This window comes from Capsella rubella, unplaced genomic scaffold (assembly GCF_000375325.1).
Source record: "Capsella rubella cultivar Monte Gargano unplaced genomic scaffold, Caprub1_0 scaffold_5, whole genome shotgun sequence".
Taxonomy (NCBI): domain Eukaryota; kingdom Viridiplantae; phylum Streptophyta; class Magnoliopsida; order Brassicales; family Brassicaceae; genus Capsella; species Capsella rubella.
In genome coordinates, this window is record NW_006238919.1 from 8,036,798 (window position 1) to 8,064,508 (window position 27,711).

The window sequence follows — 27,711 nt, forward strand, 5'->3', positions numbered from 1 at the left end:
CCTTTGTCTAATTGCGCCCCGCCCCACTGATCTTTCATTAAGGAAAAAAGTACTATAAATTGGGGAGTTAAAGAACAACCAATATTTACATTTGTGCCATTAGAATATGTTGAAGGAACAACCACATTTCTTTGCTCTTCTGATCTTATATATTGGATATATATATGGTCCTTAAAAAGCTTTTTAAGTTTGTCATTTTACCAATTTTCAAAGTATAATCTCTCTCTCTCTCTCTCTCACTCACAGAGAGAGTTAAAGATCACTACAAGTTACTCAGTGCAAGACTACAAAGTGGATAGGACGATATTGAAGTGATTAGGATTTATAGGAGGAAACATAAGATAGAGAAGAAAGCAGACGACGTCGTCTGGAGAATATGTTTTGTATGGGCCTGAAATGGATCAAAAGTGAAGCCCAGTTCGATTAAAAACCAGCGAGTCATTTAAACTGTCAGATTAGTCACTGAGTCACGTGTCACGTCCTTCGATAACAACGTCTACGCACGTGACATCGCCACCGGCCGTTTCTTTTTAACGCACCGCACGAGGAAGTTTTTGGTTTCTTCAAAACTCTCAAAACCCATTTTTTACATTTTCTCTCTTCTCTCTGTCTCTCTAGTTGAAGGAAGAAAAGTATGGCGGATTGGGGACCTGTAGTGATCGCCGTGATACTGTTCGTGCTTCTGACGCCGGGGCTTCTCTTTCAGATTCCGGCGAGAGGTCGTGTCGTCGAATTCGGGAATATGCAGACTAGTGGTGCCTCCATTCTCGTCCACACCATAATTTTCTTCGGTCTCATCACCATCTTCACCATCGCCATTCGTCTCCATATTTACACCGGTTAATATTTTACCCTGCCGGTTCATTTGTAGTTTCTCACCGGTTTGGTTTTGTCCATGGTTTGTTTTGGATTTTATAATTTGCTTCCTATCTTTTCTGGCTTTGTTTATAATTTCTATGTGAATCTATATCTGAAATTCTGAATATGCACCATAAGTAATTTAAAGTTTTTTTTGGTAAAAATTAAGTAATTTTAAGTTTTGTTGCTCTGTTTGGTTTCTGGTTTAATTTGGTTTGTCTGGGCTCCTGATTTGTTTTGATGCATGGATTTTGACTGTCTGAGTGAAATTGACCTTGCATGAGGTTTTTTAGAAACCGGTTTTAGTTTATTGGTTTGTCGAAATAAATTGGAACCAAATACGAACCGGTTATGTTACTCATTTCTGAGTTCTATAGGTTTGATTTGGTTACTTGTCTGGTCCGGTTTACCATAAAACTAATGTTGAGATTTTTCTTACCTTCTACGTGACGTTTCATATCTTTCAATAATTATCACATTTAGTAAATATGTTGACCAAGGCAAATTATGAACTGAAACACAAAAACGAAACCTTTTTACAAAAAAACACAAAAACGAAACCTTCTTTTCTGACTCGGCGGGTTAAAGGTTTGTAACAAAAATGGGCTTTAAATGTAAGTACCAAAATGGGCCGAGATATGACCCATCTTGACGAAGTGAGTCTTACAATGTCTCCCACACAGACCTGAGCGCTAAGCCGATTAGATTCTCATGTGATGTGATTGAACGTTGAAGTACACAGAAATAAAACCTGTAAAGATGTTTTTCACTGCTTACGTTGTAACTTGCAAGTGAGTCACAGTCTCTGTTATGACTCATGCGTGTAAAGTAAAGCGCGTCGACACCACGCGAATACACAAATGTGCTTTCATTAGCTCACACCCTTTGTAAATTGCAGTGTGTGGCATAAACGATGTTTCCACAAACTCCACGAACCTCAAGAATCAAGACAATCAAAATGTAACTATTTCAAACAGTTAAAAAAAATTCAGACCACATTACTTAAAGAAAAGTTAACTTCTCCATTTAAAGAGAAAGAAAAAAAGTTGATATAGATAGAACGATCGCGTTATATTCGATGTGTTCTCTCTCTCATCTTTACTTTGACTGACTTTATTTTTTTTACTTTTAAAGTCTGATGCCAAAAAAATAAAATAAAAGGACATACATATATCTTTCTTTAACCCTACTCACTCGAGGACGACACAAAACATAACAAGTGAAGAGAGAGGAGAGAGCTTCCTCTTCTTCGTCTTCCTACGGACACTTGGGGCACCCACTCTCCTGCTTCTTCTTCTTGTAAGTTTCTCCCTCCCCAATTTACTTACTCTGTTTTCTTCTCTTTTCCTCATTCTTTAAAACGAAACATAGACTATTTAGGTTTAAAAGATCGATCTTGCTTTCCCTTGTACCCTCTGGAGCTCTTTGATTACAATGAACCCATAAAAATCAAACATGCAAATCATATAATGATGAGAAACCCAATACAGAGATATAGAGGAAGAAGATGATAACTTTATAAAGAAATCAAATTTAGGGAGAATAAAGTAATGGAATTGGGGTTGCATTGTTAGAAAATTTCAAAAGCAGATCATTTTTTTTGGTTAATTGATTTCCGATTTTGATTGTAACCTCTTAGCAAGGAATAAGATGGGGAGCACGGTGGTTTTGAGCTCAGATGATGAAGATTCAGATATTAGTGAATCTGAAATGGATGAGTATGGAGACAAAATGTACCTTAATCTTAAAGGTGGGAAGGTGAAAGTGAAACTCTCTCCTCAAGCTTTTGTCTGTCCTTACTGTCCAAACAAGAAGAAACCGAGTTTTCAGTACAAAGATCTACTTCAGCATGCTTCTGGAGTTGGTAATAGCAATTCAGAGAAAAGAAGTGCTAAGGAGAAAGCAAGCCACCTTGCTCTTGTCAAGTACCTTCAACAGGATCTTGCTGATTCAGCTTCAGATGCAGAGCCCTCCTCAAAGCGTCAGAAAAATGGAAATCCTATTCAAGATTGTGACCATGACGAGAAGCTCGTGTGGCCTTGGAAAGGTACTAACTTTAAAGTAACACACTTTGTTAGCTTATCTTGAGATATGAGAATTGGAGTAATGCAATGGAGTTTTAGTGAATATGTATCCAAATGTTCTTACTTTAAACGTATGTTTAACATCAATGTGGGTTTATTGATTTGTGTATATGTGGCTGAAACAGGTATTGTGGTTAATATACCAACTACAAAGGCACTAGATGGTCGATCTGCGGGTGAGAGTGGATCAAAGCTTAGGGATGGGTACATTCAAAGAGGATTTAATCCGACTAGAGTTCGTCCTTTATGGAATCACTGGGGACATTCAGGAACAGCAATAGTGGAGTTTAACAAAGATTGGAATGGACTTCACAATGCCCTTTTGTTTGACAAGGCTTATCGAGTAGACGGCCATGGAAAAAAGGACTGGTTGAAAAAAGACGGTCCAAAATCGGGTCTTTATGCGTGGATTGCTCGTGCTGATGATTATAACGGCAATAATATTATCGGAGAAAACTTGAGGAAGACGGGTGATCTCAAAACTATAGCTGAGCTTACGGAAGAAGAGGCGCGGAAACAGCAAAAACTTGTGCAGAATCTGACACAACTTGTAGAAGAAAAGAAAAAAGATATGAAACAGATTGAGGAGCTGTGTTTAGTGAAGTCAAAAGAACTTAATCAGTTGATGGAAGAGAAGGAAAAGAATGAAGAAAAGCATTACCGAGAGCTGAATGCTATACAAGCGAGAACAATGAGTCACATTCAAAAGATAGTTGATGATCATGAGAAATTGAAGAAGCTGTTGGAGTCAGAGAAGAAGAAACTCGAAATCAAAGGTAATGAGTTGGCTAAGCGCGAAGTGCACAATGGAGCCGAGAGAATGAAACTGAGTGAAGATCTTGAACAGGTACATGCTTACTCTCTATATCTCTCTTTTACAAATAAATAGGCTTAAATTCAATAAACGATTCGGTTTTCTTATCAGAATGCATCTAAGAATAGTTCACTTGAACTAGCAACCTTGGAACAACAAAAGGCAGACGAGGAAGTTAAAAAATTGGCAGAGGATCAGAGAGTTAGTGACTTTCCTCTTCTTTTCTTAAAATGGTTGGGCTTATTTTCATGATTATTGAGAAAGACGATGTTGATGTGTTCTCAATAGAGGCAAAAGGAGGAGCTTCATGAGAAAATCATAAGACTAGAAAGACAAAGAGATCAGAAACAAGCAGTTGAGCTAGAGATTGAGCAGTTGAAAGGACAGCTTAATGTGATGAAGCACATGGGATCAGACGGCGATGCTGAAATTGTGAAAAAGGTGGGAACCATCTATAAAGATTTAGGTGAGAAGGAAGCAGAACTCTCAGACCTCGATAAATTTAACCAAGCTCTTATCCTTAGAGAGCGTAGAACCAATGATGAGCTTCAAGAAGCTCGTAAAGAATTGGTAAACGTATGTATCAAAGTGTTGTTCATTTCAATTATATCTAACAGCTCTGACAAAGCTTGAAATTTCGCCTAAATCTTGGTGTATTTGTTACATTGTCTTTGTAGATTATCAAAGAATGGAAAACAAATATCGGTGTCAAGAGAATGGGAGAGCTTGTGACGAAGCCATTCATGGATGCAATGCAGCAGAAGTATTGTCAGCAAGATGTTGAGGACCGAGCAGTTGATGTTCTCCAACTTTGGGAAGGCTATCTCAAAGATCCAGAGTGGCATCCATTCAAGCGGGTCCAGCTTGAAAATCAAGAAAGAGAAGTGGTACGACTGCCTTCTCGAGTCGGTTTTGGTGTTTTGGTTATGTTGAATCTCTCTGAAAGATTTGTGTTTTGTATGGGGTTTAGGAAGTGATAGATGAGACAGACGAAAAGCTGAGGGAGCTGAAGGAAGATTTGGGAGATGGTCCATACAATGCGGTAACGCAGGCTTTGTTGGAGATAAACGAGTATAATCCGAGTGGAAGATATATTACATCAGAGCTATGGAACATAAAAGAAGATAGGAAGGCTACACTTGAAGAAGGTGTCACTTGTTTACTTGACCAGTGGGAAAAGGCGAAACACAAGCGCGGAATGGCTTAAAAGGTTTGTAACCTTTTTGATGATAATTGAACAGAAAATATGGTTCTTTTGGCCAATATATTTCGCTTATATAAGATTTCGATTGATGTTGTTTTGCAGCTGCAAGAGGAGACGACAGGGGACTGAATAAATAGCCAATGCGGTTTGTAGTTTGCAGACAAATGTGTCTGGTTTGATGAAACTTTGGTGGGTTATGTTCGTTTTTCTTCTTAGAATTTAGTGAATAATGGACACAGCTTTGATGTCTTGCATCAATGTTTCAGTGTAACATTTGTAGGAGTTTGACCTCTTTCGACAATTGAGTAATAAAATGTAACATATTATTCTAAAACAACTTAGATTTAGACCGTTACTAAAAATCAATAGAAGTGTACCTCTTCCCTGAAGCTAATAGCTTGTGACACAATTTTCATCAAGATAAGTAAAACTTGAATATGACCCCTTAATTATTATGCTAACTGTTGGCCTCATATGTTCCCATTGAACCCTTTCTTCGAGTGTGTGCGCATTGCTACTACACCTCCATCACCAACACACAAGAAAAGAAGGGGCTACATAGTTAACTAATCAACATGTTTACTTAGTTATTAGTTTCTGAGGTCTAGGAATGTTTCTTCTATTGGTTTTAGTGATAACAATGCCCCAAAAATCCAAACGTTTCTCCTCGCAATAAGCTTTTTGAAGCACGTATGTATTTTTGGTCATGGTCATAAATTTACTAAAAAATGTTGTAGCATGTAGTTTGCTAAAAGAGTGGTTACATAACAAAACTTTTCTTAGTCTGCATTTATATATGAAGATCTTGTCCTTACATTATGAAACACAACATTTTCAGCATTTAAAGTTTGTAAAAACAACGAACATCGAAACGCATACCAAAATAATTATATCGTACATGAAATTTCTAGCAGGTCTATGGCATAATTTATGGGCTTATATAAACTTAGCCCATAAAGCCCAATAGTATTTTCCGAACTGTTCATTTTCTGATTTCGAAGAATCTCCCCGACGACTCCTCTGTGTCTCCTCCGGGAAGCTCTCTATCTCTCTTCACAAATCCTTGAAGAATCCTGAATCAATAGCAATGGCGACTTCGTTAGCTCGAATCTCTAGAAGAGGCGTCACATCGGCTTTGGCTTCGAATCTGATTCGGCGTTTCTATGCCGCGGAAGCAGTTGCGGTGGCGACGACGGAAACGCCTAAACCGAAATCGGAGGTGACGCCGTCTCCTGATCGGGTGAAATGGGACTACAGAGGCCAAAGACAGATCATTCCTCTGGGACAGTGGCTACCGAAGGTCGCCGTCGATGCTTACGTGGCACCTAACGTTGTGTTGGCTGGTCAGGTCACAGTCTGGGACGGCTCGTCTGTGTGGAACGGTGCCGTTTTAAGAGGAGATCTCAACAAGATCACCGTTGGATTCTGCTCAAATGTCCAGGAACGTTGTGTTGTTCATGCTGCGTGGTCGTCCCCAACAGGTTCTTTATTCTTTGTCATTTTTTCAGAATTTGAGTCTCTGTATGATTTCATTGTAGCTTGTTATGTGTGTGTTCTCTCAGATTTTGAGCTCTGAGTATCCAATTTTTGCTGCTACTGCCTGCTAAAGCATTGGGGAATTAGCGATATTGGAATTTAGGGTTTTCATCTTCATCGTCTATTTAGATTATTGGAGTAGTGCAGTAACTAGTAAGCATATTGGTTTTGCGCAAATAGTGTTTGTTCGTGAATAGTATGAATCCTGAATGATAGTTGTTTAGTGAAGTTACTCTTCACAGTATTTTGCGTTTAACTACATTAGGATGCATAGAAATGTGTACTCTTTAAGTGATTAGTGATAGAGGAAACAAGAAAATCGGTGAAGGCTTGTGGTTGATCTTGAGAGTTCGGTTATTCAGGAGTTGAGTATGGTGGATAACACTACCAATGACCATTTTGTGTAGTAAGATGTTTTTAATTTGACAAAAGAGATTTCTCCACAAATTGACTTTCTATTTTATGATAGAACCGGGATTCTAAGCTGCATCAATCCTTATGAGTGTAGCTTCTTGTAGTCTTGCCAAGGTTTAATTCCATGTAAATGTTTTAAGTACAAAAACCTCCTTGTTTGATTAGATGCTAGTTTAACATTGATGTAATCCGAGTTATCTTTGAAGTGTACAACAAGTACTTAATTACTTAGACCACCATCTTTTCTAGTCAATAGCTCTGTATTGTCGAACAGGCTTCCTACACTTTTCTATACTAACATCTGGAAGGGTAGATCATCTCTTTGTGCTGGTTTAGATATGGTAGATAAAACATCTTATCTCAGAAGTTACTTTTCTACTTTGGAATTTTCAGGATTACCAGCACAGACATTGATCGATAGGTATGTGACAGTTGGTGCATACAGTCTTTTAAGATCATGCACTATCGAACCTGAATGCATCATCGGGCAACACTCGATCCTAATGGAAGGCTCACTGGTCGAGACACGGTCAATCCTAGAAGCTGGTTCTGTTGTGCCACCTGGCAGAAGAATCCCATCTGGTGAACTTTGGGGAGGCAATCCGGCAAGGTTTATTCGAACTCTCACCAATGAAGAAACATTAGAGATCCCGAAGCTTGCTGTTGCCATTAACCACCTAAGTGGAGATTACTTCTCTGAGTTCTTACCTTACTCAACTGTCTATCTAGAAGTTGAGAAGTTCAAGAAATCCCTCGGGATTGCCGTCTAGCAAGCTTTCCTTTTCCAGGTTTCTGGCTACTTCCCTCATTTAGAAAGCTTCTTCGTCTTCTTTTCGAATTTGATTTGAATAAGTAGCCTGCGGAACAGCAAACCTGTGTTTTCAAATGTTGTCTTCTCTGTTTGTTTTGTTAAATTTGTATGCTTGTGTTCAAACGTTCTAGAAAGATGATAATGGTGAAAACTGGAAAAGTGAAATACTTTACTTTGTCTTATTCTCTCACAGATGGAAAAAGTAGTGTATAATATTCAGTCGGTAGCTTAGGATTTGCTAATTAAAAGAAAAACAAAAAAAAAAAACAATTTCCATCATAAATAGTGGTTTTGGTGGCTGAAACGTAAGCTTTTCTGACTTTTCCTGAGATAAATTGCCTCTTTTTCAGGTGACTTCAATAGTGTACGTTACATTTTACTACTTTATATCATTCATAAAGCTTTTTCTGACTTGCGACGTTTTGGATCAAGTTCAGTAAACAGAGATAAAACAGAGTTAAACATCTCTTAAGAAACATCAACCATTTCCAAATGTTTATTGTGTTGTTGTAGCTGAAATGCTTGATCACTGAAACATTCATTACAGAAATTGAGTGACAGAACGAAACAATACCAAATTATTCATTATAGAGCACCAAACAGTACTACTTGTCTCCCTTAAAAAACGCTGAGAATTTATGCATGGCTTCAATAGCTTTGTCACAAGTAGGTTTCATCAAATGGAAAACATGGTCTTCTCCTTCACTCTCCAACACCTCAACCTCTCCTTTCCAACAGCTCTTCTCAAGCTTTGCCGCGTAACCCCAACCTTGCCTGGCCAACGCGTCTTTCTCAGCAACCATTACCAAAACCTTACCACAACCCAACCCGGACAAATCCACCGACTCTGACTGCACCACGTTGAGCAACGGGTCATCTGGTCCATCTTTGCTATCGGGATTAGCCATCTTCCAAAACGACTCGACCTTCATCCTCAACGTCTCATCCTTGGTGTCCTTGTCGTCGATTGGTTGTTTTGACCAGAAGTAAGGGTGAACCAAGATGATTCCAGAGATCCCTGTATCGTTCAAGTCAGGACTCAGTTTCTCTTTCCCAGCTCTCATCGCCATGTGATGCACTATGTTCGCTCCGGCGCTGTCTCCGGAGAGGACCACTTTGCTGAAATCAGCGTGTTTGTCTAACCAATCTTCCTGACCAGATCCGGCGATATGGGTGAAGACCCATTTGAGAGCTGTCCAAGAATCATCGAACGGGACCGAAATAGGATGCTCCGGTGCACGCCGGTAATCAACAGAGACCGCCACACAGTCCGATGCAGAGACAGCCGCCGTGAGGAAACTGTGGTAGGTCGGGGAGAAAGCTGTTTCGATGATGAACCCTCCGCCGTGGAAGTAAACGAGGAGAGGGAGTTTCTCACCGTTCTCGGCGGCTTTCTCCGGGAGGTAAATGCGGACGGAGAGGTTGTTGTCGGGAGAATAAAGGACGTCTTTGGAAACGACACCGTTTTGTGGCTCGGAAGAAGGTGGGACGGTGGTTTCGCCCATGAGTCGCTCGATGCGGCCACTCTTGTAGATTTTGAGCACCGGAGAGAAGTCGAGGGCGATCTCGGAATCCATGATTGGTTTGGTCGGTGAGATACGATAAGATTGGTTTGATAGGTGTGTGTGTGTGTGTCAGAGTGAGCGAGAGAGATTTTATATTGACTATGGTGGAAACTTTAAGGACTCTATTGAATAATTTTTGGTATGGTTGAGACACGTGAGTTGTGTCATTGTGATTTGTTTACTCGGAAGATATCTTTGCCAGACAATTCAAAGCACACATGTAAAGTTGTTGAGTTGGTGATACATGTTATTCTACGGGTGCATCTTTTTTATCCATTTTTGTCAATTTCTTCCTACAAAATATATCTTTGAATATTCATTTTGGTTCCGGTTTTTTTTTTTAGTTTTTTTAAAATTATGTAAATTCATTAAGTATGGTACCACTACCATTTATTCAACATAAATTGGTTTGAGAGTCCCTTATCTCACATTTACCAACTTGTTTTGTTTCATGGAAAAGTATTACTGAAATAGCATAATTAAACATGTTTAGTAAGCAACATTATTATCACGGAAAGAGTGAGAGACACAACTCAAAAACCGGATTATTCAATACCTCTCGGAAAACACCAAGTTACTTGTCTCCCATGATAAACCCAGCGAATCTGTGCACGAGTTCATGAGCCTTTTCAGAACTAGGATCCTTCAAATGAAAAACATGAGTTTCTCCTTTAGTCTCCATCACTTCCACTTCTCCGTTCCAACGGCTCTTATCAAGCTTAGCCGCGTAACCCCAACCTTGTCTGCACAAGGTGTCTTTCTCAGCCACCATAACCAAAACCCTTCCGCAGCCCAGCCCGGAAATATCTACCAACTCTGATTGCACCACGTTGATGTACGGATCATCCAATCCATCTTTGCTTGTGGGATTAGCCAACTTCCAAACCGACTCGAGCCACGTCCTTCTTGCTACATCCGTTGTCTCCTTGTCGTCGAGTGGCGTTTTTGACCAGAAGTAAGGATGAACCAAGATGATTCCGGAGATTCCTGAATCATTCAAACCGGGACTGAGTGTCTCTTTCGCAGCTCTCATAGCCATGTGATGCGTTATGTTGGCTCCGGCGCTATCTCCGGCGATGAACACTTTGCTGAAGTCGGCGTGTTTGTTCAACCAATCTTCTTGACCATACCCGGCGACGTGGGAGAAAACCCATTTGAGAGCTGTCCAGGAATCATCGTAAGACGTCGGGATCGGATGCTCCGGTGCACGCCGGTAATCAACAGAGACAGCTACACAGTCCGAGGCAGAGACAGCAGCCTTGAGGAAGGTCTGGTAAGTCGGGGAGAAAGCGGTTTCAATGACGAATCCTCCACCGTGGAAGTAGACGAGGAGAGGGAGTTTCTCACGGGTCTCGGCGGCTTTCTCCGGGAGGTAAACGCGGAGGGAGAGGTTGTCGTGTGGAGAATAAACGACGTCCTTGGACACGACACCGTTTTGTGGGATGGAAGAAGGTGGGACGGTGGTTTCACCCATGAGTCGCTCGACGCGGCCACTCTTGTAGATTATGAGCATCGGAGAGAAGTCGGCCGCGATCTCAGAATCCATGTTTTGGTTGAGACTGAGACTTGAGAGTGTGTGGTTGTGTGAGACAGAGATATCCCTTATAAAGTTATAATAATGGGAATTGAGAAATATTGTCTTTTTACTCTGTATTGTATTATTTGCCAGTTGCCACACAAAACAAAGTAGATGTCAGCTTATTGTATGGGTCTGCATTATATATATAACGTTTGGTCGATGAAGGGTTTTAAACAGAGGAGATGTAGCTGTTGAAGCAATTGCTTTTGCATGTGACTAGAAGATTTTGGTCTATAAAGCAGATAACGTAAATCTCAATCCTAGACATCATAAAAGGGAACTATTTTGTTTTTTTTGGTAACCAACCACTAAAAGTAAGCAATCAATTTTACCAGTTTTACTAGAGGAGAATAAAATCAGCGTTTGAAACGCACCTCCAAAACGTGGACAAATGAAACGCACCTCAAAACGTGAACGCCTTTTTTCAAAATTGAGTTCCGTGTGAAAATTGATTGGTGAAAAATCCCCCCGCCTCTGTGTTTCATTTTTTTACCACCAAAATTTTTAAAATTCCCCAATTTCTTACTTAACCTTTTTTTTCTCGAATTTATCCCAAAAGCTCAGAAATTTAGGTTTTGCTTTTTTTACTCTTTAATTCGATTCTCCATTTTTTCTTCATCTTTTCTCGTTTTCTACACTGTGTTTAGTTTAGTCGTCTTCACATGGCGACTGAAACCCTAAAATTGAAGACACCGGAGTTAGCTGGTAATTCTCCGTCCACGGAAGAAGATGGTGTTTCTGATTCCGTGAAGGAAGATACAGAGAAGAAGAAAGATGAAGCAAAAGACGAAGCCATGAAGGAGAAAGCAAAAGAAGAAAATGGTGGAGAAGGAGTTAAATCGCCGGTGACTCCAGTCAGTGAGAGACCTACAAGGGAGAGAAAGAGGACTGAGCGTTACATTTTGGATACTACTGCTACTCCTCTTTCTCGATCCTCCGGGAACAAGCCTTTGTCTATTGAGCAGGTATATACATAAAGATGCCAACTTTGCTTCCTTCTTGTGCTTATTGAGAATTTTCCAGAAATTGAAACAATTGACTAGTTTTGGGGTTTCGTTTTTTGGTTCTTTTAGGGTCGTGGAACACGGCTTAAAGAAATTCCAAATGGTATGTAATTCAATTTAACACCTTTCGTTGGTGATTTGGATTTTGTTTACCTTAATTGCTAGATTTCGAGTTGTTATTCGCGTCTAGTTCTGTTGTCAAAGTAATGTTTGCTTCTTTTTTTCTGACTTATACTGAATGTGGTGTTGAACTGTGTCTTTCAGTGGCTTATAAACTATCTAAGAGAAAGCCTGATGACAATCTCTTCTTACTTCACACCATTCTCTATGGCAAGAAAGGAAAGGTGCTTTTGATTGTTTGATTTTGGATTGTCTCATTCTATATGTACATTCCTGTTTGAAGCTTTCGTTCCTGTTTATTTGATTTGAATGCTGTTTTGGAATTTCGATGTTTTTTTTCTCTTTTGCCAGAGTGCATGATCACTCAAGGGTTGTGTGAAATAATGCTGTGCAGGCACAGATGCTGAAGAAAAACATTGGTCAGTTTTCGGGTTTTGTATGGTCAGAGCAAGAGGTAATAATTTGTTTGTAGATTAATATAGTTTCAGGGGCGTGTATGATGATGACCAGCTTGGTTTTGAGAGTGATATCTTGTTTGTTCTCCAGGAGGAGAAGCTAAGAGCAAGAACAAAGGAGAAGCTTGAGAAATGTATCAAAGAAAAGTTGATTGATTTCTGTGATGTGCTTGATATACCCATCAACAAAAGCAACGTGAAAAAAGTAAGTGATTAAAAAATTTGGTCTATCTTTCTATCTGTTTGTGTCCTGGTCGATTTTATATTCATACATCTTTTCTGGTACCGTCAGGATGAACTTGCTGTAAGAGTGCTTGAATTTTTGGTACATCCCAAGGCAACAAGAGATATTGTACTAGCTGATAATGAAAAGGTACTCCAACCTAACCTAGCAGCTGAACCTGATTGTTTGTCCAAAAAAAAAAAAAAAACAGCAGCTGAATCTGATTACTATTCTCCATTGTGTTTAATTTATACGGGTGTTTGTTTTGTTTTCTCTTTTCTTTGAATACATAATATAGGAAACTAAAAAGCGCAAGAAGAGCACGCCAAAGAATGTGAATTCTGAAGAATCATCAGACGTCCCAGCCAAGGTTTGTAATTTTAATTTTAAATCATTAACATAATCTGTTTATTTAGCTCCCGGCTGGTAAAAGCAGCCTCTTTTCTTGTTTGTTACTATAATGAAGCATGCGATCTTTATGATATGAATAGCTTTTTCTGCGCTCCCTTATCGAATTATTGAACTCAGAACTTCACCTAGGACTGCAATTTTACATACTCTGATTTTCTTTTATTTCATAATTTATTAGTTGTACGAACTATTTGGTTTGCTGTAATTATTAAGCAATGTGTGATACTATAATGGGAAAAATTGGGAATAGTAGCAAATCCAAGATTAGTTATATTTATATTCGATAGTTTTTATTTAGGAAAGGTATTAGGCACCTCAGTGAGTTTTTTTTTTTCTTTTATACATCTCATGACCAGTTTATTACCTAGCCGTTTTTCGTTTTTTCATCTACGCAATGCAATTCCCATGTTCTGGTTGTTTAGTTTTTCCCCATTTAGCTCCTTGTGTGATATTGGCTCTTCGAGAAAAAATAAAATGTGTAGATTTCTGGAAGCTAAAAGTTGAGCATTTTCATGAAAGCCTCTTTCTCTGCCTTTGACTTGATTTTATAAGCCTTTGACGGGAGTTTTGCATAAATAATCAGTGTCTTTTTATGTTTGGTATATACAGAAGAGAAGGGAGACGAAAAAATCTGGAATGAATCAAGATCAGCCAACTGAAACTGAAGAAGGAAATGGTGAGGCCGATGTTGGCTCTGAAGGAACAAATGACTCTCATAGAGAAGATGATGTAGCTCCAGAGGAAGAAAACAACAAAAATGAAGATACTGAAACTGAAGACGAGAAAGATAAAACTAAGGAGAAGGAAAAGTCAACCGATAAGAAAAGCTTGTCAAAAAAGACCAAGAAGGAGAAACCAGCAGCTGAAGAGGAGAAATCTCTTAAAGGTTCTGAAAATTCTAGTCGAAAGTCCTCCAAACAAGTCGATAAGTCAGCTTCATCGTCAAACAAAAAGCAAAAGGTTGATAAAGATGATTCCTCTGAAAAGAAAAGCAAGAACGGAACAAGTAAACCACAGGCAAAGGGATCCAAAGATCAAGGTTTGAACAATTTATCAGTTCTCTTAAAGGCTTAATATATCAAATTTTGAAGGTTTATTGAATCTCTATTTCATTGTATGTGGTTACAGGAAAATCTCACAAGAAAGGTAAAAAAGAACCCACAAGAAAAGAACTTCATGTAGTGGTGGCCAAAATTCTGAAAGAAGTAGACTTCAATACGGTGAGACTTCAATAGATTGAGATTTAAAAGATTGCAAACCTTTTACCAAAATTTTGAACTCAGGACATTCTGAATTTTGTTTCCAAACAGGCAACTCTATCTGATATTCTGCGGAAGCTTGGTATGTTTCTGTAAAGCTGTTCCCTTCAGTCAATCCGTAATTGTTATCTCTTCAAAATTTGCAGGTAACTTTTTTTAATTGATACATATTTTTGCTGGTTGTGAAAATATCAGGGAGCCATTTTGGAGTTGATCTTATGCATAGAAAAGCGGAGGTGAAGGATATCATTACAGATGCCATTAACGAAATGAGTGATGATGATGAGAAAGAGGAAAACACAGAGCATGAGACAAAGTGAGAAAGTGATAGTTTTGTATGTCTTCTCTTTTCTGCGAATCAGCCTATGAAAGTAAGAAAAAAACATAACCGAGAAGACGGTAGTATAACTTAACCTTCATGTGTGATATCATAGGAGGGATTTACAGAATGGGATTTGTTTGTTGTATGTTTGGTGTATTATGTAATCTGTTAGGCTCATGTAGTATCATCATCATGTTCGTCCCACTTGTGTAGTGTAGCTGTTAAGTTTCTAACTTTTTATTTAATAATTGTATGATTGGATACGTTTGAGTTAATTTGAGATGTATTTGTAAGGACTTCCAATCTTTTCTTCTTCTTCGTGGGTATGTCTAGTAGTTACATTCCTAGACAAAGACAAAGTTGAATATTACTGTTATCTTAGATAAAGACATGTGTGTATATATAGATACCGCAGGATCATGCAAACTATAGATAGCGTTGCTTGATCATATACATAAGATACATAAGATTATAACTTTTACGCTTCACGGTCTCATTCTAATCTTCTCGAAGGTCTCGCGGTGATCGCCCCTTAAACTTTTGTTTCAAAATCAGGTTGATTTGTGACGGAACGAACCCATGCCCACTTGTGGTCGCTCGTGTTCACTTCATTCTTACTCTGTGCCACTTCCTCTAAGGGGATATAAGCATAGTTCCCATTGATCGGACCTGGCACGAACCCTGTGTAACCAGCCATGACTCCATGGATAGCCGAGTGGGCCAAGAGTGTACAATACAAGTTATCCGTAGCATTTGCAGGTACAGCTCTTATCATGTAAGTCGGATCGATATACTTGACCGTGAACAGCTCGTCTGGATGCTCTCTCCCCCACCATTCCTTGAGCACTGACTTAAACCAGGATCCCACATCCAAGAAAACTAAGTTGCCAGATTCATCCCTCTCTTGTTTCTGTGATTCATTTCTTGGGATCATCTCTTGCCCTGCACCTTCAGCCACAACAAGCACAGCATGGCCACGTTCTCTTATTCTCTTTTCAAGAAACTCAAACAGCCCTCCCTTGCCTTCAAGGTAGAAGTCCATTTCCGGGATCAAACAACAATCTACATCACGACTGCTAAGTGTGGCGTGCAAAGCAATGTGGCCAGTACTTCTTCCCATGAGCTTCACTAGTCCAATGCCATTGACCGCGCTCTCAGCCTCCACGTGAGCAGCAGATATAGCCCCCTGAGCCATCTCTACAGCCGTTTGAAACCCGAACGATCTATCAATGATACCGACATCATTATCCACGGTTTTCGGAATACCTGTAATTCCTACCTCCAGTTTCCTGCGGCTTACTTCCTTGAAGATCTCGACAGCTCCACGCATTGTGCCGTCTCCTCCTATTATATACACCTGATGATGAGGACAAAAACAGAGGATTCGTTCAAACGCAAACTTCACCTAAACAGAACAACAAGAACAAGAACACACTGTAACATCATAACAAGACCTGGTTGTAACCGTTGAGTTGGATGGCATCGACGATCTTGTTGAGGTGAAAGCCACCTCGGGAAGTGGCGAGGACAGTGCCACCTTTCTTGTGCCAATCATGAACGATCTTGGGATTCAACTTGACGGCTTCCATGGAGTAAAAGCCTCTGTAACCAGCTGGTATGCCATAAATCTCTTTGACACCGTACAGCTCCCATAGACCAACCACGAGCTCTCTTATGACAGTGTTCATCCCCGGGCACAGCCCTCCGCACGTCACGATCGCTGCTTTTACATCCGAGGGCTCGTACATGATCTCCCGGCGAGGTCCAGCCCTGTGGTAGGCGAAGCGGGATTGGGATTGGGCGGAGAAGTCGTAAGCGACTTGGGAGAGGATGACGTCAGAAGGATTGATGTAGAAGCCATCGGAGGGGCGGAAGAAGGGGTTTTCATCAAGTGGATTACGGCGGTGATGGAGGCCGGAGAGAGATGGGAGCTTCCTGATGCTAGTTGCGGCCATTCTTCGGTGATAACGGAGAGAAGAGATGGTAACATCGGCTTTACTTAACGGAAGGAAGGAGATAGTTACACGGTGGAGACGTGGCAAGCGCAGCCGTGTATGCTTCAACACGTCGCCCGATTATGAGTAAAATAAAATATATTGTGTAGCCGTTGTTACTTTTGTTAATAAGTTTAACAATGTACGTGTCGTCTTGGTCAATGGAATCAAGTTATAAAGAAATGCGTACAAATTTGAAAAGTCGGTGTCAAACTTCTAATTTTGCATTACGCTGCACTCTGACGTGATCAAATCATCAGAGGATTAATTTCCATATAGAAAACATCCAACTTTTGATATTTGTATAAGTGAATTTTATTTATAATATCTAAAAATCTTATTTTTGTAAAATTATCCTAATTTATATTTTCAATTTTTTTAACAATTAAAAATACCATTATAAATTAATTTACTCTATAAACAAATAAATATAATTCATTAAAAAATGATAAAATATTTTATTTCCAAAATTATTAATTTATAGAGGTTTTATTGTATATTGTGGAGCCGTTGTAATTTTTGTTAATAACCTTTTTCTAAAACTTTTTTCATTATTAGGTTTTTTTTTTCTTTTCTACAAATCAAATATATTATATCATAAAAAGTTTTACATGAAATATAAACCAATCATATATGACCAATGACACAAAATAAATGAAATTAAACACAATCTGTTACGTTTCTCTAATTATTAGGCTTCCACTTCTTTCTTTCTCTACTTCCAATGTTTGACGACCAATATATATTTATATTTGCTTTTAGTGTAAAAGAGCTCTCTATTATTTTATTTAATCGATCGGTATTTCAAAATAAACTATATACTCAGTAAGTTACTCTAATTCAAGAGAGAAATATATTTGATATATTAGTGTAGTTTCTTAGGTGATGTAGATTGTAGAGATTGTAAGGAGCATCTACAATGGAGGTGGTTAAAAACAGAAAAAATCTTTTAAAAAACAAAACAAATTGTATATATTATAGTGGATGAAAATGAGGAAGATAAAAAAGGAGACAAAAGGAGAAAATACTGGTTTTCATGTCTCAAAGCTCTAAAAATTCCAAAAAACAAAACCTAACCAAATGTGTGCTTAATGATTACCACGTGCATATGGGAGCAGTACATGCTCGTGTTGAGGGATGAAAGTGGGATTGAAGTGAAGTGTCATTGGTATCACCTTGTCATAGTGGTTCCAGCTGTAAGAGCTGCCTCTTTCCTTGTCGCTGGTGATAAGCCGTAGCTTCTTTGTTTGGCATCAAGAGAGACAATGCTGCTTTCACGTATATACAAGTAAACAAGAAGAGGATTGCTTGGATGACAAACTAAAGGCCTTGTACAAACAATCCGTTCTCTGGTTTCTGGAGGCTGATACTCATCGTCCAAATAATCTTCAGGGTCCTTGTAGTATGTCATGATGATGGGCGCATTGTCTTGGTTTGTTGTTGTGTTGACAACATATCTCTGCATGCACTCTTGTATCCATGGAATATCGGAAACCATGTCTCTGAAGTAGATAGGCTCATGCTCTTTTTTCCATGTGAATTGTTTGTAATCCACGAGTGTCCAAATACAGAGATGGTGGTGATCATCTACAAAAGAAAAAGAATATATATTATTAAGAAGAGTCTATTTTATCACGAATATATAGACTATAATGCATATGGTACGTACTCACCTGCAGGATCTTTAAAGCAAACGAGTTGAATGATGCGTAGATGACCCATGGAGACGGTTAAACTCTCAGAAACAACCGCACCGCCACCGTAAGAAGCATGACGCATCTCTTGGGAACGATGGATGAAGACGCATTTGCGCATATGGTTAGGGTTATAAGCTACTATAGGTCCGTCCTCGGCTAACCAATGCAAATCTCCGTTAAAAGTCAAGGCTTGGTAATGCGTTGGAGACCATCCGGCTGGTGACCAGCGGGGATGTTCGACATAATCATATATCCATCTGCCGATTTTTGTGTCGAACACACAAACATTAAGCAGGGAAGGTTTAGAAACAGACAACATGACAACGTAGTACGTGCCCTTTGACCGATTCCCTGTTAGCCCTATTGGAAACTTTGCGATATCATCTGAGATGCTATCAACAAATTTTGGAAGACGAGTCCATTGCATCGTCAAGGGATTAACAATGTATAACTGTGAATGTGTTCGCCACCTCTTAACGGATGATCTCTTCTTCATGCATAACAAGACATCATTGTACGACGCTAGAACACAAAGTGGATAGTCGAAATAGGGATCGATATAGTTGCTTAACTCGAATCCTTCCCAACTCTCTACACATGTGTCGTTTGTAGCAAGTACTTGAGGTTGTGTGTTGAGGATCAAAGCCAAGCTTGGGTTGTGATGGAAAGAAGAAGAAGAAGAAGATAACAGACATCTCCATCGTCTGTTCACGCTTTTGCATGCAATAACATCTCTAGGGTTCCTTAGCTTGGAGAAAATCTCGACCATTAGCAAGCTCTCAGGTAAACCATCGATGATATTTCTATTGTTGTTTGTTGCATTGTCACCATTGATATGATCAACATCATAATCATCACTTACTCCTTTTTTTCTTTTGATCCACTTCGAAGCTCTCTTTCGCTTCCTCAACGATACCATCTCTCTTGCTACTTTCTTAATTATTTCCCTTTGATTTTTCTATATAATTTTCATACATATATAAAGTCCTGATTAAAGTTTGCTTTTATCTATCGATCCATGCTTATCATATATCTTAGAATTTTCCTTTTCTTTTTTGGTAAAGGATAAATTTTTCTTTTGGTAATTATCTTTTTTATCTTTTTTTTTTAATGAGTTTGCAATTTTTTTTCTGTGCATGATTTTGGTTTGTGAAAAAAACAGGAAACTAATAATTAAAAGGATATTCAATCAAAAAATACTTGGGTTCACCCCTAGTAGTGAACATATATATATTCACCCGTCTCGATTTAACCAATAAGATTAGAGAATATGCCACATCATATTATATTTAAAAATTAAATCAAAACTAAAATCAGTAAAATAAAACAAATTAAGGAAATAAAATCTGTAGACTTTTTCTTTAAAAAAATATATGTCGGTTTGAGTTTATTAAAGACGGATTAGAGTTTATATTTTACAATTAAACAAAATTATATATCGGTTTGGGTTTATAAAGGAAGATTAGGGTTTAATTTTTATAAATAAACGTAATTATATTTTGGTTTGGATTTATAAATAAACATTAGGGTTTGGATTTTACAATTAAATGAAATTATATATCGGTTTGGGTTTATAAAAGAGAATTAGAGTTTATATTTTACAATTAAAACAAAATTATATATCGATTTAAATTTATAAAAGAGTGGTTAGGGTTTAGAGTTTACAACTAAAACAAAATTAAATATCGGTTTGGTTAATAAAAAAAGTGATTATATTTATACAGATTTTGTTTCTATAATATTTTTATTTTATTTATTTTTATTTTTAAGCTAATTTTATTGGTTAAGCTAAGAGAGGGTGAATATGTAGGTTCATCACTAGAGTGAACCCAAGTATTGTTCTATTCTTTCTTTATCGAAAAAATGGTTTCGAACCTAATAAAAACTCTCATCATTACATATAGAAAACATCCAAGTTTTACATTTGTGACAAATTAATGGACCCTTAGGCCGTAACATCAAATATGGTTAGATATCACGATCTTATCGATCAACCAACCAATTACCCCATAAATAAATGTATTTATTCAATCTGCTGTCCATGCCCTGTCTTAAAGTATACGTAGCCAAAGCTTTCGTGGTTCTTATTTACTTATTTAGTATTCACCTCCTCATATATGAAGCTACATGAATCTTCACTTGTTATATATCTAAACCCTTATCTTCAGTTAATTGCCCCCTCATAAAAACCTTATATTACGTAAACTTTATATATTCTATGCTTTTTCACTTTTTCAATACATTCTGTTCAAAAAACTCGACTGGTACGTCCTTAAGCTTTCTGCCTTATCTATACAGCTCTATATACACTTGCTACTCAAGGTACCACTAGCCCTAATCTCCACACACACTTCATTCGAACGTTTTGCGGTTTATTTCATCGAAGACTCTTGAAATGGCCGACCCATTTGAGTTCGTCGTCACTAGGAAAAGCTCTGAACTCGTCCCTCCCGTGTCCGAAACTCCAAAGGGTTTCTACTATCTTTCAAATCTCGATCAAAACATCGCCATCATCGTGAAAACATTATATTATTACAAATCGGGGTCAAGAACCAACCAAGAATCATACAATGTGATCAAGAAATCTCTGTCAGAGGTTCTTGTTCATTACTACCCTGTGGCCGGAAGGCTAACGATCAGTCCGGAAGGGAAGATCGCCGTGAATTGCACTGGAGAAGGAGTAGTGGTTGTGGAAGCTGAGGCCAACTGTGGCATAGAGACGATCAAAGAGGCCATCTCTGAGAATAGAATGGAGATGCTCGAGAAACTTGTTTACGACGTTCCCGATGCCCGGAATATTCTTGAGATTCCGCCCGTTGTAGCTCAGGTAAGTTTTAATTTAGATCGATCTCTTGCTTAATGATTAATATATATGTTTTTGATTAGCTCGCATAATTAGTTTAGGTTTTGTCGGAAAATGTTGCTTCGAGCTAGCCAGCTAGGTATTTACAACGATAGTGACATGCTTAGCAGGCAGCTAATGATCGTATTTAATGTTTGCATGGGAGTCATATTTTTATTTTAGTGACTTGATATAAAGGATCGTATTTAATGTCAGAATTAAGTTTATCGATTCGTATATCATCAGTTCATGCATCACTATCAACAGTCACATGCTTTTGTCCAAATGTAGAAAACAGGAATATCAAATCTAAGTATTTATTGACACTATATGACAAAAATACCTTTTCTGCAAAACTAAAATTTTAATTTGAATAGTTAAACATATGCTTACCCTTTTAGATATAGTGAATCGTAGTAAGGCACGGTCACTCTCATCATGTTCAAAACTAAAGTACGTACATCATACACTATCTAAATCTAACTATAATCATGCGTAATTAATTAATAAAGCTAACTACATAAAGTCTACTTACAACGTCTAATAGCTATCAATTATTATAGAATGTTGTATGATTTTATTTTTGGTTCTTTAACATTTATTACATAAATTTCTAATGTTTTGTGTTCACTTTTCTTTTCTTAGGTAACAAATTTAAAATGTGGCGGTTTTGTCCTAGGACTAGGCATGAGCCACAACATGTTCGATGGAGTTGCCGCTATGGAATTCCTCAACTCGTGGTGCGAGACGGCCAAGGGCCTCCCTTTATCCCTCCCGCCGTTTTTGGACCGTACTATTCTCCGGCCACGAAACCCGCCTAAAATCGAGTTCCCCCATAACGAGTTCGACGAAATCGAAGACATCTCCGAGACTGGAAAGCTCTACGACGAAGAAAAGCTAGTCTACAAATCTTTCCTCTTCAAACCCGAAATGCTAGATAAGCTCAAGACCAAGGCAACGGAAGATGATAGCAATAATAAGGTATCAACATTCCAAGCCTTAACCGGGTTTCTTTGGAAATCAAGATGCGAGGCTCTACGGTTTAAACCGGACCAACGGGTTAAGCTTCTGTTTGCGGCTGATGGACGGTCGAGATTCGTCCCGCCTCTCCCGGTAGGATATTGCGGCAACGGGATAGTGTTAACCGGTTTGGTGACGTCATCGGGAGATTTGGTTGCGAACCCTCTTTCTCATTCTGTAGGTTTGGTCAAGAGACTGGTCGAGTCGGTTACGGACGGTTTCATGAGGTCAGCTATGGATTACTTCGAGGTGAACCGGACCAGGCCGAGTTTGAACGCTACGCTATTGATCACGTCTTGGTCAAAATTGACATTCCATAAACTGGATTTCGGTTGGGGAGAACCGGTTTTATCTGGACCGTTTGGTTTACCTGGGAGGGAAGTGATTTTGTTCTTACCAAGTGGTAACGATATGAAGAGTATCAACGTGTTTCTTGGCCTTCCTGCTTCTGCTATGCAAGTCTTTGAAGAGCTTATGAAGATCTAAAAATCACAACCATTTATATTACACTCTATTTCATAATCATATTATGTGTTTCTTCTATACGATTTATAAACAAAAAAAAATATGATGATAAAAAATCATTATTTATTCATGTAAGTTTGATTTCTCGTTTGTATCGATTACAAAATATTTATGTACTTTTTTTAAGGGTCAAATTAAGAAAAAGAAAAAACAATAGCCAAAGAAACAAAAATTGAACCGGGTCTAATATAACCTGATCGGGTTTAAATTTAAACCACCGGGTTTGGCTCCATCAAAAATCTTAAGATCAATCTCCGCCTTATCTTGTTGACTATCTCTGTCGCAAAAGACACTCAAGTGTAAGAGGAACAGAGAGACATAGCAACAACAATGGCAGCGACGCTTACAGGATCAGGGATTGCTCTAGGGTTTTCGTGTTCCGCAAAGTTCTCTAAGAGAGCTTCTTCTTCGTCCAGCCGTAGCTGCATCAAGATGTCCGTTTCGGTAGAAGAGAAGACGAAGAACTTCACTCTTCAGAAATCTGAGGAAGCTTTCAATGCTGCCAAGGTTAGGCCTTTCAATTTCCGTGAATGCCATTGATGTCCCGTTGTTTTGAATTTTGGGGAATTAGATCATATTTTTGGTTAAATTGATTATCTTTGTCACCCTTCAAGGGAAATTGCCATCAACATGAGATTGAATCAAAATCTGAGATAAAGTTTGTTTTTTTTTTGTTTCATTGTGTTATGATTACTGAAACTGGTTGGTTCTTTTGTGTAGAATTTAATGCCTGGTGGTGTGAACTCACCTGTCAGAGCGTTCAAATCAGTGGGAGGGCAACCAGTTGTGATGGATTCTGCTAAGGGTTCACGAATACGGGACATTGATGGAAATGAGTACATTGACTATGTTGGTTCTTGGGGACCAGCTATAATTGGTCATGCTGATGATGAGGTGTGTTTCTTTTCTTGTTTTGATGGTTTCAAGATGGCTGATGATTTAGCATTTTGATGTAGTTTTGTGTCTAGTGCAGGTTCTTGCAGCTTTGGCTGAGACAATGAAGAAAGGAACAAGCTTTGGTGCTCCTTGTCTCTTAGAGAATGTCCTTGCGGAGATGGTGATATCAGCTGTTCCAAGCATTGAAATGGTTCGGTTTGTTAACTCGGGTACTGAGGCATGTATGGGCGTGCTACGTCTTGCTCGTGCCTTCACAGGGAAACAAAAGTTCATCAAGTTTGAAGGTTGTTATCATGGTCATGCAAACTCTTTCCTTGTCAAAGCAGGTAGTGGAGTAGCTACTTTGGGTCTACCTGACTCGCCTGGTGTCCCCAAATCAGCTACTTCAGATACTCTAACAGCTCCATACAATGATATTGCTGCTGTTGAGAAGCTCTTTGAGGCAAACAAAGGCGAGATTGCTGCCATCATTCTTGAACCTGTTGTTGGTAACTCGGGTTTTATTACACCAAAACCAGAGTTCATTGATGGATTACGCCGGATTAGTAAAGACAATGGTGCTCTTCTTATTTTCGATGAAGTCATGACTGGTTTTCGTTTAGCCTATGGTGGAGCTCAAGAATACTTTGGAATCACACCTGACTTAACAACTCTTGGGAAAATCATCGGTGGTGGTCTTCCCGTGGGAGCATACGGTGGAAGGCGAGACATTATGGAAATGGTAAATTGAACCGAGCAATCTTTTGAGTTTGTTGCAAGAGAAGGAGAACGTCCTGAGCTTTGAACATTCATGTCTTTTTGCAGGTTGCACCAGCAGGACCGATGTATCAAGCTGGTACGCTAAGTGGTAATCCGCTGGCTATGACTGCAGGTATTCACACGCTGAAGCGGTTAAGTCAGCCTGGGACATATGAATACTTGGACAAGATCACGAAAGAGCTAACAAATGGGATACTAGAAGCCGGGAAGAAAACCGGGCATGCGATGTGTGGTGGTTACATAAGCGGGATGTTCGGTTTCTTCTTTACCGAAGGACCCGTCTACGATTTCTCGGACGCCAAGAAGAGTGATACAGAGAAGTTTGGAAAGTTTTTCAGAGGAATGCTGGAAGAAGGGGTCTACTTGGCACCTTCTCAATTCGAGGCCGGTTTTACAAGCTTGGCTCACACTTCAGAAGACATCCAATTCACTATCGCAGCGGCCGAGAAGGTTCTAAGTCGGATCTAAAATGCTTTCTAAGCTTCGAGACTCGAGAGAACCATGAATGTTTTTTTTGGCGTGTTCTCATTTGAACATATGAGACCTCTTGTGTAGTGAGTGAGTGAGCTTTATAATTGTTGGTAGATAGATGGAGAACTGGAGCCTACTATGCAATTCTTTAAACCGAGTAATAAACCGGGGTTAACCAACAATACATGACACAATAACATTAAAGATTTACCACAAGTTTCTTTATAGTTCGGACTTAATTGAGAAATCATTGGAAATATTCGAAACTGGAAAGGCCTTAGTAAGGACGTGATCCAACATAAATATTTGGCCCACTGAGTATTTATACATATACAGATTCTTGTTTTTTTTTTTTTTTTGAGTCGATATTCTTGTTAATTCACATGTAGAAAATTTTTTTGATCGTATATATTGTGATATGATTACCCTTAAAATAAGCATCAAACATTTTATTAAGTATAAGAAAGAAAAAAAAAAAGACAGAAAATATGAAGGATATATTTTAAATAGTTTTCGTTAAATCAGAAAATAGGAAATATACATATCCCCAATAGATAATTACATGAAATTTTAAAAAGAAGTAAAAGAGAAATTTTAACTCCGGAAAACAAAACATATACATATAACATCCGAAAATGCATATATATATCATCATCATCCCGGAAACCTAAAACTCTCTCTACTTCGCACACTTGATAAACTCAGAAAAATACGACAGCGTAACGGGGTACACGTGGTGGTTTGGTATATCAAGTCGGGGGGTGTGTGTACGTAAAGTCAACAACGTTGCATGCATGGTCAAACGTATATGTTTATTTATTTATTCATGTAGCTGCTGCTGAAGAGCTGTTTCTAGGGGTCTGACGTCCATCTTCAATCTCAGCCACCCTTCGATCATTGCCGCAGGTGCACTTGTTGCATTGACGAACGACATGTCCTGGGTCAGGTGATGCTACTGCGCCTAGCTTCAGCATGTCGAGGGTCACCACCTCTGGTAACTTTGCAGCTTCTACTTCTTTCTCTCCTAGATGCGGATGCGGCGACGTTTTGCAGTACTTGTAGACAACGTAGAGTATCATTTGGAGTGCACCGAGAGCAAAGCCAAGCACGTTAGGGAACTGTGAAGAAGACAAATATGTTTTATTATTCAATTAGTGGCAAAAGAACTCGATAAAATTTATTTAATATTCTCACTTTTCATGCTTTCTAGCTTATGAATAAAGTACGTTCAATAAAAAGGAAAATAAAGTTTATGGCAAACTTGTGCGGCATCGATAGAAGTTACGTACAAAATATAATTTCTGTGTAACAATATAAAGATAAAAAGAACTTAATATCTAATAAATTTCTTTTGCAAAAGCAAAAATCTTTTTAATGTTTCTGTGGAACATAAAGCGAGTCTCTTTATAATTTGTTTTTATAGTTTTAATCGTAAAGGACAATATACCAAACAAAAGGTTATTGCTCTCTTTAATTGTTTATCTTTTGCCAATCCATAACTCTTTTTATCTACGTGAATCTATGATTAGAACCTCAAAGAGTCTCAGGTACATTAGAAACAACAGCACCCACTTCATCTATTATACATTATGATAATTAATTAATGATAAACCTATGATTATGATACCTCAAGACATGATAATTATGATATATCTATTCACTTTTACAACCAAAAATCAGAGAGATGTGAAATGGCTTACAGCAACATAGATGTCCTTGAGAGCAAGACCATAAAGGAACCATATGATAGCACTGATTGTAAGGGTTAAGGATAAGCTAAAGGGCATGTACTCCACACTCCTTGTCTTTATTACCGTCCTCTAAATTTTAAACAAAACAAAACAAAAAACGTTAATCATTGAAACCAAATCATATATAGTTTAATGATGTCTTAGTTAATTAATTAGCGCTTTAATCGAAGTACTTACGATTATGCTTAGAGGAGCAGCGAAAACACAAACAGAGAATCCGACACAGATCCCTCCGATAATCTTAGCACGAGTGGCTCCTTTCAACAAGAGTTGGCAAAGAAGGAGAATGAGACAGAATCCACCAAAGTTCATAAGAAGTAATATCTTCACTGTCAACATCTGCATATATCATCCAACAAGAAATGTTTTAGTTAGCCACATACACTTCATTTGATTTTTGTAACCACATGCGTTTAGGATTTTTAGGTACCCGGGCAGGCTTGGGAGCGTAGGCAAGGAACATAGAGATGTAGATGGTTTCGATGAAGCACCCAAAGGCGTTGATGGTGACGAGGAGGAAGACATCTTTCTTCTGTGTCGCATAGTAAAGCCAAAGCGTTGCACTGAAGAGCGCCACAACATAAGGGATAGACTGAAACCCTTCTGTTGTCTTCTTCTTCCAAATCCTATAGAATGTTGGCCTGCATATCCAAGAAAAAATCTCGATATTAATTTATTTAACGGAGAATATATTGATATGTAACTTAGTCATATGTGTATAAATATATAATATATATGCTGATTTAATACATATTACTTACACTGGAGAGAGGAACACGGCGAATGAGATGACATTGCCTGAAAATATAACAAGAATATAGAAACTATTGTGTTAGTAATTAAATCGATTTTGGAATTTAGATTAGGGTTGCTGAACTTGATCAAAGAAATGAACACAACGACGTTAGTATATCATACCGAGCAAGCCAAAGACAAAGGCCCATGTGTTCTCAGTGTTGAAGAGAGTCATGGTTTTCTTTTGGTGTATATAACTTGTTTAAGGAGGAGGAAGAAGAAGAGAGATAGCACTTAGAGATTTGTAAGTGTTTTTTCTCTTAATGTAAAAGCTTATGGCACGAGCTTAGTGTTTCGGGGA

General features: G+C 38.5%; 10 protein-coding genes and 1 pseudogene across 11 annotated transcripts; 6 read left to right on the forward strand and 5 right to left on the reverse strand.

The window, feature by feature from the left end:
* Positions 1–549: 549 nt before the first annotated feature.
* LOC17885859 lies at positions 550–1,047 on the forward strand. Its single transcript, XM_006292087.2, has one exon. The coding sequence runs from the start codon at positions 635–637 to the stop codon at positions 842–844; it is 210 nt and encodes a 69-aa protein (XP_006292149.1). The 5' UTR covers positions 550–634; the 3' UTR covers positions 845–1,047.
* A 993-nt stretch (positions 1,048–2,040) lies between these two features.
* LOC17886504 (protein INVOLVED IN DE NOVO 2) lies at positions 2,041–5,299 on the forward strand. The gene is made up of 8 exons (XM_006292373.2): positions 2,041–2,157; positions 2,498–2,905; positions 3,068–3,789; positions 3,868–3,957; positions 4,045–4,332; positions 4,434–4,643; positions 4,727–4,966; positions 5,063–5,299. Exons 2-7 carry the CDS (start codon positions 2,509–2,511, stop codon positions 4,961–4,963), a joined length of 1,944 nt encoding a protein of 647 aa, XP_006292435.1. The 5' UTR covers positions 2,041–2,157; positions 2,498–2,508; the 3' UTR covers positions 4,964–4,966; positions 5,063–5,299.
* Positions 5,300–5,942: 643 nt separating this feature from the next.
* On the forward strand, positions 5,943–7,909 carry LOC17885777 (gamma carbonic anhydrase-like 2, mitochondrial). Its single transcript, XM_006291548.2, has 2 exons — positions 5,943–6,441; positions 7,304–7,909. The coding sequence occupies exons 1-2, from the start codon at positions 6,048–6,050 to the stop codon at positions 7,678–7,680; spliced, it is 771 nt and encodes a 256-aa protein (XP_006291610.2). The 5' UTR covers positions 5,943–6,047; the 3' UTR covers positions 7,681–7,909.
* Positions 7,910–8,170: 261 nt separating this feature from the next.
* Positions 8,171–9,490, reverse strand: LOC17885299 (probable carboxylesterase 12). Its single transcript, XM_006292517.2, has one exon. It carries the CDS (start codon positions 9,296–9,298, stop codon positions 8,327–8,329), a length of 972 nt encoding a protein of 323 aa, XP_006292579.1. The 5' UTR covers positions 9,299–9,490; the 3' UTR covers positions 8,171–8,326.
* Positions 9,491–9,650: 160 nt separating this feature from the next.
* On the reverse strand, positions 9,651–11,012 carry LOC17886435 (probable carboxylesterase 13). Its single transcript, XM_006292924.2, has one exon. It carries the CDS (start codon positions 10,830–10,832, stop codon positions 9,861–9,863), a length of 972 nt encoding a protein of 323 aa, XP_006292986.1. The 5' UTR covers positions 10,833–11,012; the 3' UTR covers positions 9,651–9,860.
* Positions 11,013–11,387: 375 nt separating this feature from the next.
* Positions 11,388–14,955, forward strand: LOC17886206 (protein DEK). 2 transcript variants are annotated; one of them, XM_023782114.1, is made up of 11 exons: positions 11,388–11,830; positions 11,939–11,972; positions 12,134–12,213; positions 12,384–12,443; positions 12,536–12,649; positions 12,737–12,817; positions 12,966–13,037; positions 13,691–14,117; positions 14,207–14,298; positions 14,389–14,419; positions 14,533–14,955. In XM_023782114.1, the coding sequence occupies exons 1-11, from the start codon at positions 11,528–11,530 to the stop codon at positions 14,655–14,657; spliced, it is 1,419 nt and encodes a 472-aa protein (XP_023637882.1). In that variant the 5' UTR covers positions 11,388–11,527; the 3' UTR covers positions 14,658–14,955. The 2 variants fall into 2 exon arrangements, with proteins under 2 accessions (XP_023637882.1, XP_006291042.1); XM_006290980.2 differs by having other exon boundaries at positions 11,390–11,830; positions 13,688–14,117.
* Positions 14,956–15,017: 62 nt separating this feature from the next.
* LOC17887100 (ATP-dependent 6-phosphofructokinase 2) lies at positions 15,018–16,774 on the reverse strand. Its single transcript, XM_006290959.2, has 2 exons — positions 16,114–16,774; positions 15,018–16,016 (listed from the first exon to the last, which is right to left on the reverse strand). The coding sequence occupies exons 1-2, from the start codon at positions 16,612–16,614 to the stop codon at positions 15,192–15,194; spliced, it is 1,326 nt and encodes a 441-aa protein (XP_006291021.2). The 5' UTR covers positions 16,615–16,774; the 3' UTR covers positions 15,018–15,191.
* A 967-nt stretch (positions 16,775–17,741) lies between these two features.
* On the reverse strand, positions 17,742–18,846 carry LOC17886368 (annotated as a pseudogene).
* Positions 18,847–20,523: 1,677 nt separating this feature from the next.
* LOC17886046 (fatty alcohol:caffeoyl-CoA acyltransferase) lies at positions 20,524–22,855 on the forward strand. The gene is made up of 2 exons (XM_006291113.2): positions 20,524–21,177; positions 21,838–22,855. The coding sequence occupies exons 1-2, from the start codon at positions 20,746–20,748 to the stop codon at positions 22,696–22,698; spliced, it is 1,293 nt and encodes a 430-aa protein (XP_006291175.1). The 5' UTR covers positions 20,524–20,745; the 3' UTR covers positions 22,699–22,855.
* Positions 22,856–22,988: 133 nt separating this feature from the next.
* Positions 22,989–25,048, forward strand: LOC17884916 (glutamate-1-semialdehyde 2,1-aminomutase 2, chloroplastic). Its single transcript, XM_006290988.2, has 4 exons — positions 22,989–23,244; positions 23,458–23,631; positions 23,711–24,355; positions 24,439–25,048. Exons 1-4 carry the CDS (start codon positions 23,068–23,070, stop codon positions 24,859–24,861), a joined length of 1,419 nt encoding a protein of 472 aa, XP_006291050.1. The 5' UTR covers positions 22,989–23,067; the 3' UTR covers positions 24,862–25,048.
* Positions 25,049–25,342: 294 nt separating this feature from the next.
* LOC17887293 (bidirectional sugar transporter SWEET11) lies at positions 25,343–27,666 on the reverse strand. The gene is made up of 6 exons (XM_006291541.2): positions 27,534–27,666; positions 27,377–27,413; positions 27,046–27,256; positions 26,793–26,954; positions 26,565–26,684; positions 25,343–25,982 (listed from the first exon to the last, which is right to left on the reverse strand). Exons 1-6 carry the CDS (start codon positions 27,583–27,585, stop codon positions 25,689–25,691), a joined length of 876 nt encoding a protein of 291 aa, XP_006291603.1. The 5' UTR covers positions 27,586–27,666; the 3' UTR covers positions 25,343–25,688.
* Between the last annotated feature and the right edge of the window lie 45 nt (positions 27,667–27,711).